Source organism: Haliaeetus leucocephalus, unplaced genomic scaffold, assembly GCF_000737465.1.
Source record: "Haliaeetus leucocephalus isolate CR32 unplaced genomic scaffold, Haliaeetus_leucocephalus-4.0 Scaffold598, whole genome shotgun sequence".
NCBI lineage: Eukaryota > Metazoa > Chordata > Aves > Accipitriformes > Accipitridae > Haliaeetus > Haliaeetus leucocephalus.
The window spans coordinates 3,706,687-3,722,791 of record NW_010973034.1 but is presented as its reverse complement, the minus strand read 5'-3'; the positions used below and the strand labels follow the sequence as shown (position 1 = coordinate 3,722,791).

General features: G+C 41.1%; 2 protein-coding genes across 5 annotated transcripts in view; one reads left to right on the top strand and one right to left on the bottom strand.

Annotated features, from left to right (window-relative positions):
• The window catches only part of RASA1 (RAS p21 protein activator (GTPase activating protein) 1), a 55,933-nt gene extending 53,240 nt beyond the window's left edge, over window positions 1–2,693 (top strand). Inside the window, exons 25-26 of the mRNA XM_010578087.1 lie at window positions 401–535; window positions 1,258–2,693. Of these exons, the coding sequence (XP_010576389.1) occupies window positions 401–535; window positions 1,258–1,341 (219 nt within the window). The 3' untranslated portion in view covers window positions 1,342–2,693. The remainder of the gene's footprint in view (window positions 1–400; window positions 536–1,257) is intronic.
• A 595-nt stretch (window positions 2,694–3,288) lies between these two features.
• On the bottom strand, window positions 3,289–15,721 carry CCNH (cyclin H). 4 transcript variants are annotated; one of them, XM_010578046.1, is made up of 10 exons: window positions 15,580–15,721; window positions 15,283–15,405; window positions 13,834–13,907; window positions 13,352–13,562; window positions 12,880–13,043; window positions 10,551–10,621; window positions 7,826–7,937; window positions 7,205–7,265; window positions 4,862–4,878; window positions 3,289–4,167 (listed from the first exon to the last, which is right to left on the bottom strand). In XM_010578046.1, exons 1-10 carry the CDS (start codon window positions 15,694–15,696, stop codon window positions 4,071–4,073), a joined length of 1,047 nt encoding a protein of 348 aa, XP_010576348.1. In that variant the 5' UTR covers window positions 15,697–15,721; the 3' UTR covers window positions 3,289–4,070. The 4 variants fall into 4 exon arrangements, with proteins under 4 accessions (XP_010576348.1, XP_010576350.1, XP_010576352.1 ...); XM_010578048.1 differs by lacking the exon at window positions 4,862–4,878; XM_010578050.1 differs by having other exon boundaries at window positions 4,075–4,878.
• Window positions 15,722–16,105: the final 384 nt, after the last annotated feature.

Sequence of the window (16,105 nt, the reverse complement as noted above, 5' to 3'; positions counted from 1 at the left end):
TTGCTGAATTTTTGTTACTGCTGTTCTCTCATTTAGGTTGGAAAAAAAAGCACCTAATGGATGGATTCCCCCTCATTTAGGGGAAGGTTATGAGTCTATGCAGTAGCTTTCTGGTCAGCGCAGTGTAGTGTAGCAATACCAGATCTTACCAGAAGGGTAAGAACCCTTCTAGCAGGAGTAGAAATTGCAGTATACTCGTAAAACATGTTGCGGAGCTTGTGGAGAGGAGGAAATCCATAATTCACAGTAGAAAGATGGACTGCAGACTTAGCTGGAAAGACTAACATTGCAGCACTTGCTTGTAAAACTACTGCATCGGCAGAGCTGTAGAGCTTAATTCATCTTCCTGTGTGCCCGGGTACTCGGTGTCTTAAATCTGCCCTCATCTTTTTTGTTGAAGAATGTTCCTGAGCTTCCAGACACTACAGAACACTCTAGAACTGACCTATCTCGTGATCTGGCAGCCTTGCATGAGATATGTGTGGCACACTCAGATGAACTCCGGACGCTCAGTAACGAGCGAGGTGTAATGCAGGTAAGCGACAAAAGTTAACAAACAATTTGCAGGTACACACAGTATGTCTCAAGTTACTCCTTAATATCGTGATTCTTGCACAGTATTACTGGCTAGGAGTATGACTGATAAACATTTTAAAATATGTGCATTCCGCCAGGAGGTTATTAGCTGTAAATACTAAGTCCATAGTTTTGTTTCTTCATGCAACAAAACCAAAGAGGTTTGTTGTTTTTTTTAAAGCTTCCCAGAGGATGTTTCAGTTTCTACAGGAAGCCTAAAGCCACAAAATTATTGTCTCCTGACAGGCTCTCCAGGTTGTTAGTTTTAGGATCTTGTTTTTTTCCGGTTGAGAACTAAATTTACTTTTGTTAGCTTTCTATTGATACCTCATTTCTGCTTTCTAATTTGCCAGTACATTCATAAACAAACATGGCAAACTTTTCTACCAAAGCCCACCAGTGTGTTAGCAGTAGTTTTTTAGCCTCTCTGTTAAACAACAAAGTAGCAAAAAGATGGCATGGGCAGAGAGGCAGAGTTCATAAAGCTGTTTTAGACTTCCCCTTTCGAAGGTAATGTCTTATTGACTAGGGGATTAGATGGGTTTTTAGGGGGGTTTGGTTTTTTTAAAATATATTTTAAACTATCTAGTAGCAGGTCTGACAGGCTGATGCTGAAAATGCTTCTCAAGCCAGACTGTTCCGTTTCCAGTAGCTAATGTATGTTTCACTGACTCTCCACAGCATGTTCTTAAGAAGCTTTTGGCTATTACTGAACTGCTTCAACAAAAACAAAATCAGTATTCATTGTCTAATAACATCAGGTAGCAGCCCTCTACCTGAATTCTGCATGGATCCAGCATGCCCAACATGGCGACTCACACCAGTATCACTTTCTTCTTGCTCTTGCCAAAAATAGCACACCCTGTCACATTCCCAGTGATGTGTGAACTATGCAAAAAGAAGACAAAGATTCTGTTGGTGAATGATTGTACCAGCAGCTTTTTAAGCTATCTGTGCAGGACATTTGCACTTTTTTCCACTTGGAAACAGTTTTCACAACCTCTGAGCCTTGGTGTACAGTTCACCTTCCGCAAAGAAAATGCTGTGACTGTGTCTTGAACTTGGAAAATTATTTTCAGCACCTCTGATTGCCAAAGTTATGCTGTCTTGTTGGAAAAGGATGATCAACTGACATGGAAAGAAATGTGTTGTTCTGACAGCTGCATATAACTGGATAACATTTCTTACTGTAATTTCTGACTGGTTACAATAATTATGACTTTTGACTGTTTCAACCACTTTAACTTGTATTTACAGTTTCCAGAATTTGATGTTATGGTAGGAACAATCTTTACTGTACACTTTTTATACCATGCTGTTTCTCTTGCTGGAATCATGTTGAGAGAGAATATGCAGAGTGGGTCTTGTCAGCTTTATTTTTTGATGTGCCACTGATTCAGTCTGAATAGTTCTTCCATCAAGAACTATATAGCCAGATAAATCACAATGCTTTTGTAAAATGTTTACAACAGTAAATAATTTGACTTCAGTAAATTTATTGATCATTGTATCAGACATGCATGCATCCATTAAACCATTTTATAAAATATGTATTGGTTGGTCTTTTGTGTACTGTAAGTCTAGCATAAATACTATTTTTATAAGTGAAAAGTTAAGTTTTTAAATAAATCAAGCTGCAGATCAACTCTTTATGGAAACTGGCTAACTTTGGCTGCTCTGGAAGTTTTTTACAGTGTCTGCACATGATGTACTTTGAAATGTTCATGCAGTGTCATTTTAAGCATGAATCCTCAGAACAGCATTACCTGTCCATATGCCTTAATTTGTACGTATCTCTCACGGGGCGAGAAAGCAGATGTTAAAACTGTTAAAAAAAAATTAAAAGTCAAATACGCAGTTGATTCAGAAGGTTTTTCGGCATCACCATTTGTAACTTTTCTAGGCAGCGATCTAATAAGGAATAAAAGGATGCTGAGATTCACTGAAAAGACTAATAAGATAATCACATAAATAATTGTGTAATACACAGTTGTTATACCACTGAACAACTGCACTGTCCCTCCTGTCTCTTAGAACTGCTTTGTCAATTCACTGTCACGCTAAATTGTATAGACTTTATCTTTGGTGTAACATTAGTGAACGTCTTCTAGGTTTGCAGTTGGCTCTTGCTCCAGATGGGGCAACTTCTGTGCAGGCAGGTGCCCGGTGCTGTAGCTGAGCTCTCCTGAGTGTCACAAGTACTAACTACATGTGGTAGACAGGTGGGGCTCTTAATACAGCCTAGTGAAGGCAGACCTCTGTTTGCAAGACCTTGGTTCTACTGAATTCTTTTTTAGATCGTCTGATAAAACCACGGCTTGACTTACCACTGTCAGGAGCCTGTATTAAACTGCATCTCAGAGGAAAAGGTAATTATCAATCTTTCTTTTTTTCTGCCCTACTTTGTTCTCTCTATATACTGTTAGGTCACACAAGTCACAGCCCCAGTCTGTAACATTTTTTTGTGTGAAGAACTTCTGCTGAGTGCTCTGCTTATAGCTTCCAACCAGTTCAGAACCTCAGTACATGACTTAAACTCTGCTAAGTCACACTTCCTTCACTTGATTTTGAAGGGGGTGTAAATGGTGTCAGGCTTTCTGAAGTGAAATTGCGATAGCTGCTTTTCTTCCCTGACCAGTCAGCTGATGATGCTGGTATAGAAGGATTTGTCAGAACCAGAGTGGATAAGGTGGGTTATTTTGTAGATGCAGGCAGTATAACATGGTAAAACCTAGAAACTTTGGAGAACAGATCTGGCTGGCTATTTACCTATTACATACATGCAAAATGCAGTGGTGAGAATGAAACTAGGAAACTCCTGAAGTTGCATTTAGGTGGGTGTATTGTAGAACTGCTTATGTTCTAAAACACTGTATGAAAAGGAAGTAGACTTTGCTCCAGATTTGGAAGACATCTCACTACTTAGGAAGATTTCAGAAATAATACTCTTTTCAGTTGCCCCCAGATAAGTTAGCCTCAGTAACCTTATCTGAGATCACTGCTGCAGCGTAAGTCACAAAGGTACGATTATTGCTTTCCATGTTGTAAAATACATCACTGCAGCCTCTTAGTACATTTGCAAGGAGCTCACCAAATGTACCAAGTGTAATGGGCACAGCTGTATTCTTCTGGCTGCTTCAATGACAAGCTTGGGAAAAGGGGAGCACGTCTAAAGCACACAGGGGTTGTTACCAGATCCGTCTCCTGGTTGCATTTATCCAGTTCACTAAAGGTCCAGTTTGACATTACCTACTGCCATGCTGTAATCCTACACTTAGTCACATCTCTAACTGTTCCTGAACCAAAACTCTTTCCTGAGTAATGTATGTCTTAAAGTAAACATTTTTTACTAATGTTTGACCTTGAATGGATGAGGGTTTAATGGAACTGCAACTAATTATTTTAGCAAGGTCAAGTGCTTTATTACAAAGATACCAAAAACTGACAGAATAAATACCCCATGACAGAGATTAAGGAACCTGGGGCAGAGAGGTTCACATCTGACACCAAACAGTAGTTTCTACAGTGGTAGAATTCCATCTTCCTTTGAGGTTACAGTGAGTCCGCAAGATCATCATCAGTCCACTCTTCCTAATGGAAGGGAAAAAAGCAATGCCTTGAGCAACAGGTGAATTTGGTGTGTTTTACAGTAAGGTGGGCCAGGCACTACCTAACTGTAGGTACATGGCACTACTGCACCTGCTGTCACAGTAACTTCTGCTATGTATGCCAGGCAAAGAGAATTTAAGTAACACAGATAACTTTTCACATCTCTGAACTGTGTCTGCCATCAGTAATAGACTTAAATAGTAAGTTTAAACTGATTTTAAACACAGTGCTTGTCCACATTATGTGAGAGATGAACATTTCTGCCAGGATGCTCGACCATGCTTATCTTATACACTCCACTCTACTTCTGACAACCAGCAGCAGTTGTCAGACCTGGTTAAATTACAAGGCTAGCTCAAACTGGAAATAAGAATTCATGCCAAGGCCTACACAGCAGTTACTTGACAAAATGCATGTTAAGTTCCCCTTCAGATTCTCATTGCGTGCCTGACCCAAGGTCATGGCCAAGAACTGCTGAACAACATGAAAGAGTATTTCCTTTCCTTAGACTCGCCATGATCTGGACTTCTGCTCAGACCTGCTCCCACTGCTAAACATGAGCACAGTTACAGGAGTTACTTTAGGTATGCCCTAGTCTGTTGTGAGACTCCAATTAAGTTTTGATTCCTGGGTTTACTTGAAATGTTTCTTGCGCGCCCCTCCCAGGTAATATTACCCAGCGTGCTCAGTGTCCTGTGCAGGGAATAAAACAGAAATAACTTAGTCAAGTAAATATATCAAAGGGAAGATTTTTTTATATATATTTATTCTAGCTAATAGGGGCTAATCCCAGAACACAGGATTGAAAGCCTCCTGGGACTCAGCCCTACTTCTTGCTTCTGCAAGCATGCCACAATACCTACCAAGAACACCACCACCCTCCCCCACCAAACCCACACCAAAAAAAGCTGTGGTCTTTACAACCAGGCTTTAGTACCTAACAAACAGAAGTATTCCATGAACAGAAAAAAGACTAAAAAAAATATTTTAACTGGTGGTGACAAAGCGCTTTAACCTTAAAGCTAGTTATCCATGCCTACTCTTAAAGTCATGGAGACAGTAATTTTATCAGCCCCTTTTCAACCTTTCAACCCGTGTTTGAGGTTTAGCTCATGCTTCTTCATTATGGACAACCGTGTAGAGATTTCCACAAGAGCACATAGTGCAACCTTTCATTAATATCTTGTGCTTTTTATGGCTTCATCACTTTGGCAGCTGAGTCATCAGTGCTCAACCAGTACTCTGTGTGTTTCTTCTATCATTTCAAATTGATGAGCTCTCCATACCAGTTATGGCCTTGCTATTGTATTAGCTTCAGCTGTAAACTATTCACTCAAGAAACAAAATCTTACAAATACATTAGAACTGATGGTGCACTTGTATACTACAGCCTGATTACTTTCAGATATAAATATCCTTACTATCAGCTAACTGCGGGATTAATGAAGTCTCAAGGTTTGAGCCATATGCACATACTGTAAGCTTTCAAAAACTTAAAACACCCTTTCTCCCTTATGTCCGGGCAGCTCAGATCTGCTCTTGCGTGTGATAATTACTGAGAAATGAAACTACACAAGTACAAACCCTTGGCAGTTCAGATAAATCAGTATTAAAAAATCCTAAGTTTCAGGAGCTGTTAAAACTGTGCAAGAGCGTATCGTGAAATGTTGTACGCTATGTGAATTCATCGAGTTTATTCATTTGGAAAAAGAACTGTGAATATAATTTAATAAGAAACCCCCAAATCAAAACTGCCTTAAACCATAGCAGCATAACTAAAATAATACCCCCTTCAAATTAAACTGGGGCAGGCAAGAAGCAAGTCTCCAGAGCTTAGTTGGCACTGTTCTCCAAGTCATTTTGTGAGAAAGTGAAAAGTTATGAAAGTGGTAGTTTTACAGAATTGCCAGTTTCAATATGCTTTTTAAGACTGGCATTTGGAGTAAACACTAGTCAAAGTTTTTACAGCATTAAATAGTTACCATAAAATATGCTTGAGGTTCCACATTTTGTTACAGCATACTTTCAATGATGATTTTACCATAATCTTGTTCAAATCATTTAGGGTCTAGTTTGACATTATAACATCATGATAATTTATAATAGCAAGACTCCTTTAATTATAAAAAGACACAGCCTGCATTTTATGTTAAGATTTTGATGGACAACTCTAGCTGTTAGCAAGTTTTTCTAAACACCATACTTCAGGTGTCGTACACTATCAGGATGTACAATGTCTTCAGTATCAAGGAGTCCAGTTAAAAAGGGTTCTTCACAAAGCTATTCTTCCACCAGAATGTATTCTCTCCAACTTCCAGTCACGTTACAAATGAAGCCCTAAAAGGTGTTCAGATTAGGTCTGAAGGATTACCTTAGTTCTATTTTCATTTGTTGAGTCACCCTCCTCAGTCTATCTCTACCTTATATATACTTGGTCTTACAACCTGAGGTACTAGCTACCTGTCTGTAATTTATGCACGCCTTGCTAGCAAATGGGCTGACGTAGAAATTTAGTTCAGCAGCTGACTTCTGGTTTGTGCAAGAAGCTAAAGTAAATGGAAACAGTTTCAGAAACACTGGCCAGCAGAAAAAACACCACATAAAACTTCCGTGAAAAAAGCCTGTTTGAGTATACTTCAGCATCTACTCATTTATTCCATCCTGAGGAGCGAGTTTCCACCTGTAGAGGTTGGATTTCTCCTCAAGTGTTCAGTTCCTGGCCTTCCAAAACCTCCTTACATTGCAGTATTCCAAATTTCAACTTCACAGCTATTTCCCCACACTGGGATCATGGAGTGCTACATGCTGAAAGTACTCAGCTTGACATTGTTCTATGGTTTGTCAAAAGACTTTCAAAGCACAGGAAAGAGCAGGAAGGATGGCCTCTGTGTTCTTCCCCCTCCCCACAAAAGACTGGGGTATTTAAGAACACTCCCAGAAGTCTGTCTCAGTAACTGTGTCACTTTTGTCTTGGCAGTTAGAGTGGAAAGACAAGTACTTGTACAATAGGTTTACTGACCTCATCCGTTTTAGGTTTCTTTGTGACATACTCATCATCTTCATAACCTTTCCTCTTCTTCCTAACACCCATCCAGAGAAAAAGTGAAATTTTTAGTTTTTTTCTAAATCAGAGTCTCCCTATTTGTCACAAAAAACAATATCAAAGCCTCAACTAGCAACTTGCTGGAAGTTCCTAGTGGGTACTAAAGTGAAAGCGGCAGAAAAGAAAAATCAGGAAGTCCTTTGCCATCCACATAAGTCTTAAGAAAACATAAACCCTTTACACAATTCTTGTTTTAATCATGTGACTTTAAAGCCCTTGATTGTCATTACATATGACATCAAGTGGCCAGATCTTAGAAGCCACCCAGGATTCCAGTTCGATGGTACAAAATAATCAGTATTACAGCTTGCAGTGCAAATTGGCACAAAAGGCCATATTTACATATTACTGAAAGCACTACTGAGTCTTGGTACTCAGCTTCGAGTAGAGACTCACATGGTAAGCATGTGAACAGACATCCTTCTGTGTACATTTAGATGTTTTCATTTTCAGTCACTCAGATCACCAAAAAATTATGTTTCTGTAGCAATAAAAAAGGTGAAAGTTTAAAACATCAAAGAGTAAGTATCTACTTACGGGTTTGTATTAAGTGAAAGCTCCAAGCTGTGACACTTCTCTAATTTCTGTTTTAGAGCAGCAACCTCCTCAGGCCTTGGCAGTTCATATTTCTTTATGAGATTTTTCATGCCTACAGTGGAAACAACACAGCACTAAGCACATTAAATAATTTCTACTCTACCTTGTTGTATTGTGTGTGTGTGGTGAGGTTTTGGTAGCGGGGGGAGTTACAGGGGTGGCTTCTGTGAGAAGCTGCTGGAAGCTTCCCCCATGTCCAACAGAGCCAATGCCAGCCAGCTCCAATACAGACCCGCCGCTGGCCAAGGCTGAGCCCATCAGCGATGGTGGCAGCACCTCTGGGAGAATGTATTTAAGAAGGGGGGGGGGGGGGGAAGTTGCACAACAAAAAACTGCAGCCGGAGAGAGGGGTAAGAACATGTGAAAGCAACAACCCTGCAGACCCCAAGGAGGGGAGGAGGTGATCTGGGCACTGGAGCAGAGATTCCCCTGCGGCCCATGGGGAAGACCCAGGGAGGTCCACAGGGCAGCAGGGGAAGAGTGATGAGTCCTGCCCCTGAGGAGGAAGGAGCAGCAGGGACAACATGTGATGAACTGACCCCAACCCACATTCCCTGTCCCCCTGTGCTGCTGGGCAAGGAGAAGATGGAGAAAATGGTGAGTGGAGTTGAGCCCAGGAAGGAGGGAGGGGTGGCAGAAGGTGTTTTAAGATTTGGTTCTATTTCTCATTACCCTACTACAACTGGATTGGTAATAAACTAAAGTCATATCCCCAAGTTGAGTCTGTTTTGCCCATCAGGGTAATCCATTGAGTGATCTCTCCCTATCCTTATCTCAACCGAGCCTTTTGTTATTTTTTCTCTCCCCTGTCCAGCTGAGGAGGGGAGTGATAGAGCAGCTTTGGTTGGCACCTGGCCTCCAGCCAGTCAACCCACCACACTCGTGAATTACACAAGTTTATCAGTCAGTAGTATGGCTTATCCCTCATAGGTAAGCTTGAGCCAACACTTTACCCTCTCTTCCCTCATTGTAACAGGAGCACAGTATACATTTTCAAGCAGCTTCTACTAGGAAAAAAAAACAACAAACCCCACCCTACACCAAAAAAATCAAAATGGTACACAGAGAAAAAGGAGAATCAAGAATTTCCAAGTCCACACCTCTGTGAGGTTTTGAAAGCATTCTATCTAGTTTTTAAACAGACTCAAAAAGGCAACAGGGAACATACTGCTAATAGTTGAGACAGAAAGCTTATCAAGTAAAATCTTTTTCAAGCATTAGACATTCAAAATATTAACTCCTCTCAAACTGCTTGCTTACATAACTTCTCATCCCACATAGCACTCAGTTTTCAGAGGATCAAAGACTGCATATGTAAGACTTAACTACCTTCTTACATCTGAGGATTAATTCTAAACAACATCAAGATACAGGAGAAGCTGAGCACAAAGTACTACACTGAAGCAAGTTTTTATCATTGTTGATTCTGGATTTCCTCAAGGTAAATTATAATAATACAGAGTTCATATTACTCTGCTAACAATCATCAAAATATACAGATATTTTTTTGCATTCAGCATTGTACTTCAGTCTTAAAAAAAGAAAAGATTGGTCCCAGTCTTGTTAAGAATGCAAATTTAATTTACAGCTACACTGCAAGAAACAAGATTTTTTCCTCTACCACCAGTTCTCTATAAAACTAGTAATTTACAGATGCTTCAAAATTTCCTTCCAGCCATCATATGTTTACAGAAGGGCTGCCTTTGGGCTAAAGCTACTGTCCAGAATAACGCAAGTGAAGAATAAGTGATCCCAGCATTCCCTTTGCATCTCAGCAATGAAAACCTGAAGACTGGATTTGTTAGCAGGAAGAGAAAGGGAAGAGCAGCTTAAGTTTTATAAATTCAATTTAAATTGAATTTGTAGACCCCGGTGACTTGTATTATGCATTCACTACTCAAGTCAGCTCAAAGGACTGCATTTTTTATGCTACCACTCTCCCATTTTAAATGTGTGCATTACCTTAAAGCATTAAATAACTGATTACTTACTGATTTTTTAATGAAATGAAAAGGCTGGGATAAGAAAAGGTAATATCAGTGTACTACATTCCCCATTATCTTAGCTAAACCATGCTAGCATTCTTGGTATTTTTAATATGTATATGTGTGTGCATATACATATACACTTCTTACACCAGCAAACCTAAACATCTTTTGAAACACCTTTAAAGCTGCAAAACAGAAGTAAAGAATAAATCCTGGCACATCACTGAACATTAATCATTTAGCTTAGAAAAGGTACCCTCTGGTGGTAGAAGTAGTTATGTGCAGGCTTTTGCCTGAAGCTGTAATTTAAGACACAGTGACTGAAAACCGTAATTTCATCCTGAGTTACAAAAAACATTATCTAGTTCCCAAAATAGATTTCTCACTTTTAAGTCAGTTGCTATCACTTAATTGACTTATGTTCTGAGAAGCATCAGGCCCTTTGCCTTTTAATCTCATTTGTTTGTATCATAGGAAGGTCTCGATGTTTTCTCCCCTTGCATCCACATGCAAGGTACTTCACTCTACTGCCCATGTTTTACTTACCTTACGTATGCCCTGAGGTGAAGAAAACCACTGGAAGCACACCTTTCTGCTTAAAGCTTTTGTTGTTTGGAAAAAGGTGTTTTTCTTCTTTTAGAGATACTGTTTATCATATTTTTCCAGTGTTTACTTACATTTCATGCCATCTAGTAGCTTGGCTAAGGATATTCGGTTTTCTTTCAGCATAAGACTTTCTGACAAATAACTGCAAAGATACAAGGAAGAATAAGTTCTTAAAGTGTCATAATTATTTGTGGCAGCTACCATTAGTTAATAAAACGTATACTATTTATTATCTACATCTGCTAGAGCTTTATGATTAGACTTAATAAGAACACTTCGGTTACATAAGTGCTATAACATGATAAAAAGCTTATCTGTCACTTGCAACGTTCTTCTTCCCTAAGAATGTGACAAAAGTATTCCCTGGCCGTGTAAAGAACCAAAGTTCCAACACTGCAGAATTAAACATTTGTAAATAAGTAAACCTCACTGAGTTAAGTCAACTTACGTTTAAGATTCTATGAAGTGTCATGCTAACATCACACTATTGCACAATATGACTGCAGGAAAAGCGAATACTACAGAAGAGTAGTCTTCAGACAGACCAACAGACAGCAAAGCTTGTAAGATGGGACTGCTGCTTTTGGCAGCTGAAAGCAAATCCTAAATGCTGTCTTGTAAAAGTCTGGCAGGTCCCTTCCTCTTCCCTCAGAGATTCAAACCTCCTTTTAGTAAGAACATTAATACATACACACATCACCTGGTTAAAACCCCAACACACAGGAGCAACAATCCTCACCAAGATCCACAACAACCAAATAGCTTTATCCCTTCCTGGGAAGGGCACTTATGGATAAATTACAAAAATCCAAAGAGTCCAAAGTATATCAATCTGTTCAGTCTGTGTTAACTTCAAACTTACTTCATAGACATACACAGCTGTATCACCTGCAGCTCCCAGACTGAGGCATCAGCCACCATGAAGACAGTAATTGCTATAAGCTGAGAGCGGCTCCGTTCGTTAGCATCACTGCTCTTGCAGAACTCAAACTTAAGAGTATTATTTAACCTTGTGCTGTTACCAGAACTGTTGGAGCCACTAATAGCCAGAGCACTGTGGCACCTCTTTTTTCCTGAAGCTCTTTTTCAAGACTGACCTATACATGGACATCATGGAAGCAACAGGTTTTCAAATCTTCCATGTTCCATCCCTCTTCTGCAGGCACACCTACTCACAGGTCCACAAGACCCGAGCTGCAGCATTAGCTTCTCTCATGTCCACCAGCTCAAACTCACATAAAACAACAAATGACAAGGTTACAGCAACTGTATAGTGCAGACAGGTGATGAAGACTTGAGTTCTTCATGAATACGCAAAGATAAAAGTTCACGTACCTTGATGCACACACTATCTGCAAATTATTGTAGTTCTTTTTGTAAGCATGCTTTTCTGAAATTTGGCACAAGTAGTGCAGAATATAAATTCAGGAATGAGATCAACAAGTTTCAAGTTATAGTCAGCACCTGAACGTTTTTACACTATTCTGAAAGGACAGTGAACCCTGTAGAGGATGCTCCCACACCATCTCGCTCTTTTAGAACAAGAGAGATTTGAGATTCATTTAGAGCAGGCAGAAGGAAAGCTTCTTTAAAAAGAACCGTTTGAATTTAGCATCAGCCCTTGTGCTTGCAAGCTTTACACTCTAGATACAAAATGCTCACACAGAGCATCACATGATTAAAACACTCCAGATAGAGCTACTTACAGCAACTACCTCACTTGCTTTTTGAGGAAGAGTATGTTTTGTCCTTAAAAAGGACCAAACCAAACAAACCATACATTTCAGCAACGATATCAAAGTGTTTGATAATGCCTTTGCAAACACCAGTGGCTAGACCACACAAAGGAAAGAAGGGACTGATTTCAAACAGCACTTTATCATTAGTCCATTTCCACAGAAAGTCAACAGTTGCACCAGCCGAATACACCACTTAGCTGCGCAGGCCTAGCAGCTGTCAGTTCAGTGTAATTTCATTTGACTCTGAAACCTTAGATACCTTAAAAATCTTACTTTTTTTTTTAAGTGATTCTTTAAGTGTTTCATACTCTTAGTTTCTACTGTATTTCCACCTTATTCACTCTAATCTTCAAGGTAAGTCTGAAAATCCTTTGCTGTTCTAATTAGGGCATAGTCATCAGTTTGAATTTTTTTTCCTTCTTCCAAAGGAATATAAAAAGCAGACACCAACTAATGGCATTTATCACCTACTTTTTGAAAATGGAAAAAAACCCCAAACCAGTACCGTCTCAGTTTTGAAACGTACTTAAAGAATATACCACAATGCTAACAATCAGTAAATACACACTTCTACTAGTTAAGAATGTCTAAACCAGAACAAATTTATACATGAAGCAAATAAACTGTTTAAATCATACCTATAGCAAAAAAAAGAGACTACCTTTCCATATTAATTCCTGCTCTTGAACCACTAGATAATATGGCAGTGAGAGCTATCTGAGAGGGAGGAAAGAGCAGGTATGCATCTGTCAGAGCCACTCGATTGAGGAAGTCATCGGCTGCTTTCCGCAAAACTTCAGGATTCTCCAGCATTGGATAGCGAGTCTAAAAAAATAAGTATTTAGGAAAGTAAGTAGCTGTTCCTCATCTTCTGGTTCATGAGCTCAGAACACACAGTTCAACAATATTTGGTAAAGCTAGAAAGTAGCAGGTCATCTTCTTATTCCAAAAATAATCTAAAGTGCTTAAAGACCACAACTAAACTGACTTCCTTTCAGATATTTGCCAGCCACTTTAGAAATGAGATCTTTTCAGATCACAGGCACAAAAGGAAATAAAGTTTTCTAATACAACCCACAACAGATTTATATTATGTTAGTATATAGAGTATGTAGCATATAAAAAAATACTACCTTCAAATCAATTAGAAATCCCTCAAAAGGCCTGTATGGATTGTGGACAATAAGATGGAAGTTCAGTTGCTGAATAAGCAGTAGTTCATATTCCAGTATTTGTTCAAGGGCTTTCTCCTGTCCAAGAGGGCTTTCTCGAAGGTTACCAACAAACTGTGCGCTGGACACATTAAATTCATCTACTTTACAGGCCAAAAACGCACATGTTAGCCTTGAGGAGGGAAAAAAAAGGCAAAGAATTCACATATGCAGCATCCATCTTTTTATCAAGAGTTCTGTTCAGAAAATTTTTATCATCAAAACACCATGTTCTGAACACAGCAAACTTTTCCAAATGGAAACTAAAAGTGACCATACTTTGTCTTTACTCATATTTAAGCTCTCAGATTTCCTTTCTCATTTTTTCAGGTCTTTACAGATATAAAGAGTATACCCACAATGTTCTGCTTGACAGAATAACTCAGGATGTGTTGATAACTCACATGATTATCCGAGGATGATACTCCATCACCGAGTTATTGAGGTAAAAGCGCTTGAAATACATGCTAGCTGTTCCCTAAATTAAAAAAGGAGGGAAAAGTAAGTATAGAAGCCAAAATGGATTAAAAAAAAAAAAAAAAAATTACGAAACAGAACAGGCAAGTTTGAATATATACTATAGACATACAGGACACACTAAGGCACTAAGATGCACACAATGCAATTAATGTCATTAAATATTTCGAAGTCTAATACATTTATGCCTGCAAGAGCCTTGCAAAATGGCAGCTTGATTACCTCTTCCTCCATTTTTAGACATATTTAGGAAGACAATGCTCAAAAAGCCTAACATATCTTCATGAGAAAAATCTGGTATTTAAATGAAACTTAAAAACCAAAGACTGAAAAAATTATCCTGAAAGTTGTGAGTAATCCCAGCCAAGACACGTGCCTTTTCAGATCAGTAAATTTCCCAACATGTTTAACATTTATGCTTCTCTGTGTGTCTAGAAGCACTGCAGTCAATGCCAAATTTCCAAGCTGATCTGAACGCCATAGGCATGAAAGCAGATGTTTTCCAAAACCATTACTTGGTGAGTCTGATCCAGCACACATACTCTACAGGGGCGACTTCTGAAATATAAGGTCTAGCTCCACAGAGCATGTAATCACAGCCTACTGCTATGTGTCAAACGCATCTTCAGACAAGACACTCTTCATCTTTGTTATTCACCACACCTGCCAGAAAACAGGAGGACTGACAGGGGGCAATATAGGTTATACATCTTAATGGCTAGGTAACAAAAGAAGCACAATTTCATTCCCTGCTTCAGCTGTAAGTCCCCACTCTCTCTCTTCTGAAATGCACTCTTCTGCTTTCAAGATAAGTCAGTTCAGAGATAAGGTTGGGTTTTGTTTTGGTTTTTTTTTTTTTCCTTTGTAGGTTAGTTTACAGCCAGTACTGATGCTTGAGCCAGCTTACTTTGTGGTCAGACAAGCACCAATGCTTGAGAAACAACTGGACAACAGCCCAACTTTGGGGCTGCCTCCTTTAGCTACAGCGGGATCATTTCATTGTATCCTCCAGTCCGCGTATTGTTAGGTTTGCTTCTCCTCTTTGCTTAAAGGAGAGGAACGAAAACAGCAGTCATCCAGGCAAGCGTTAACAGCCACAAGAAACGGATGAAACTGAGAAATAACCCTCTGTTTTTGAAACAGCTGCACAGCCCAGAGAACAGAAAGAGATAAAAAGAGGTCTGAAACACAAACTGCGGCACTGGAAGACAAAAAAAAACTTGAAAGCCATCTACGCTCCCAAGAACAAGACAAGCAAGCAGCAAGCGAAGCAACAAGAGTCATGGCGGGGGGGGGTAAGGCCTGGAGCTCCGTCACCCACCACACCGCAGACCCTCAGCGGACCAAAGCCGCACCGAGCAGGCACCGCTGCTTACCACCACGGATCTCGGCATGGCAGGCTTGAAGACGGCGCAGAACTCCAGCAGCCTCTTCTCGTAGTACTTGCATATCGCCAGCTCCTCCTGGGGCTCCAGAAGGACAGGGTCGGTCTGCTGGACCTGGAAGGGGAGCGAAGCTGAGCCTGACTGAGGGGCTGCGCTCCGGCACGAACGCCTTCCCTCCCCCCCGCTTCTCCTCCTCCTCCTCCCCTCAGAGGCGCAGGGAGCGCCGGCCGGGAGGAGGCCGCGGTACCTCTCCCCGCCACCCCCCCAACTCCCCTCAGGCTCCCGCACCTTCCCGCTCGTCACCGCTTTTCCGCGGAACTTGCGGTTGGCCTCGGCCCGGCACCGCGCCAGCTCCTCCTCGCCGCGGAAAGTCCAGTGCCGCCGCTGCGTGCTGCTGTGGTACATGACGGCCGAGGAGGAGGAAGGAGGAGGAGGAAGAACGAGGAGGAGGATGGCGGCGCCCGCGCTTTGTGGCAGCTCGCTTCACGGCGTGCGCGGGGCCTGCCGGGAGTTGTAGTTTTGGCGGGAGGGCCCAAGGAGGCGGCGGGGAGCTGACTGAGGGCTGCCTGGGGCGGGCGTCCGCGGGGGAGGCGGGCAGCCGTGGGCTGAGGGAGCTGGGAGGGCGGGAGGCAGCGCTGAGGGGCGGGGGTGTGAAGGTAAGGAGCCCTGCGGGAGGCGACGGGAAAGGCTCTGGCCGCCGCTGGGGGCAGGGAGCAGCGGGAGTAGGCCGGAGCGAGGGACTTCTCCTGGGAGGCCGAGCTGCGAAACACCCGCACAGAGCCGCCGTTCGTCTGTCACGCCGGGTCGTCTCATG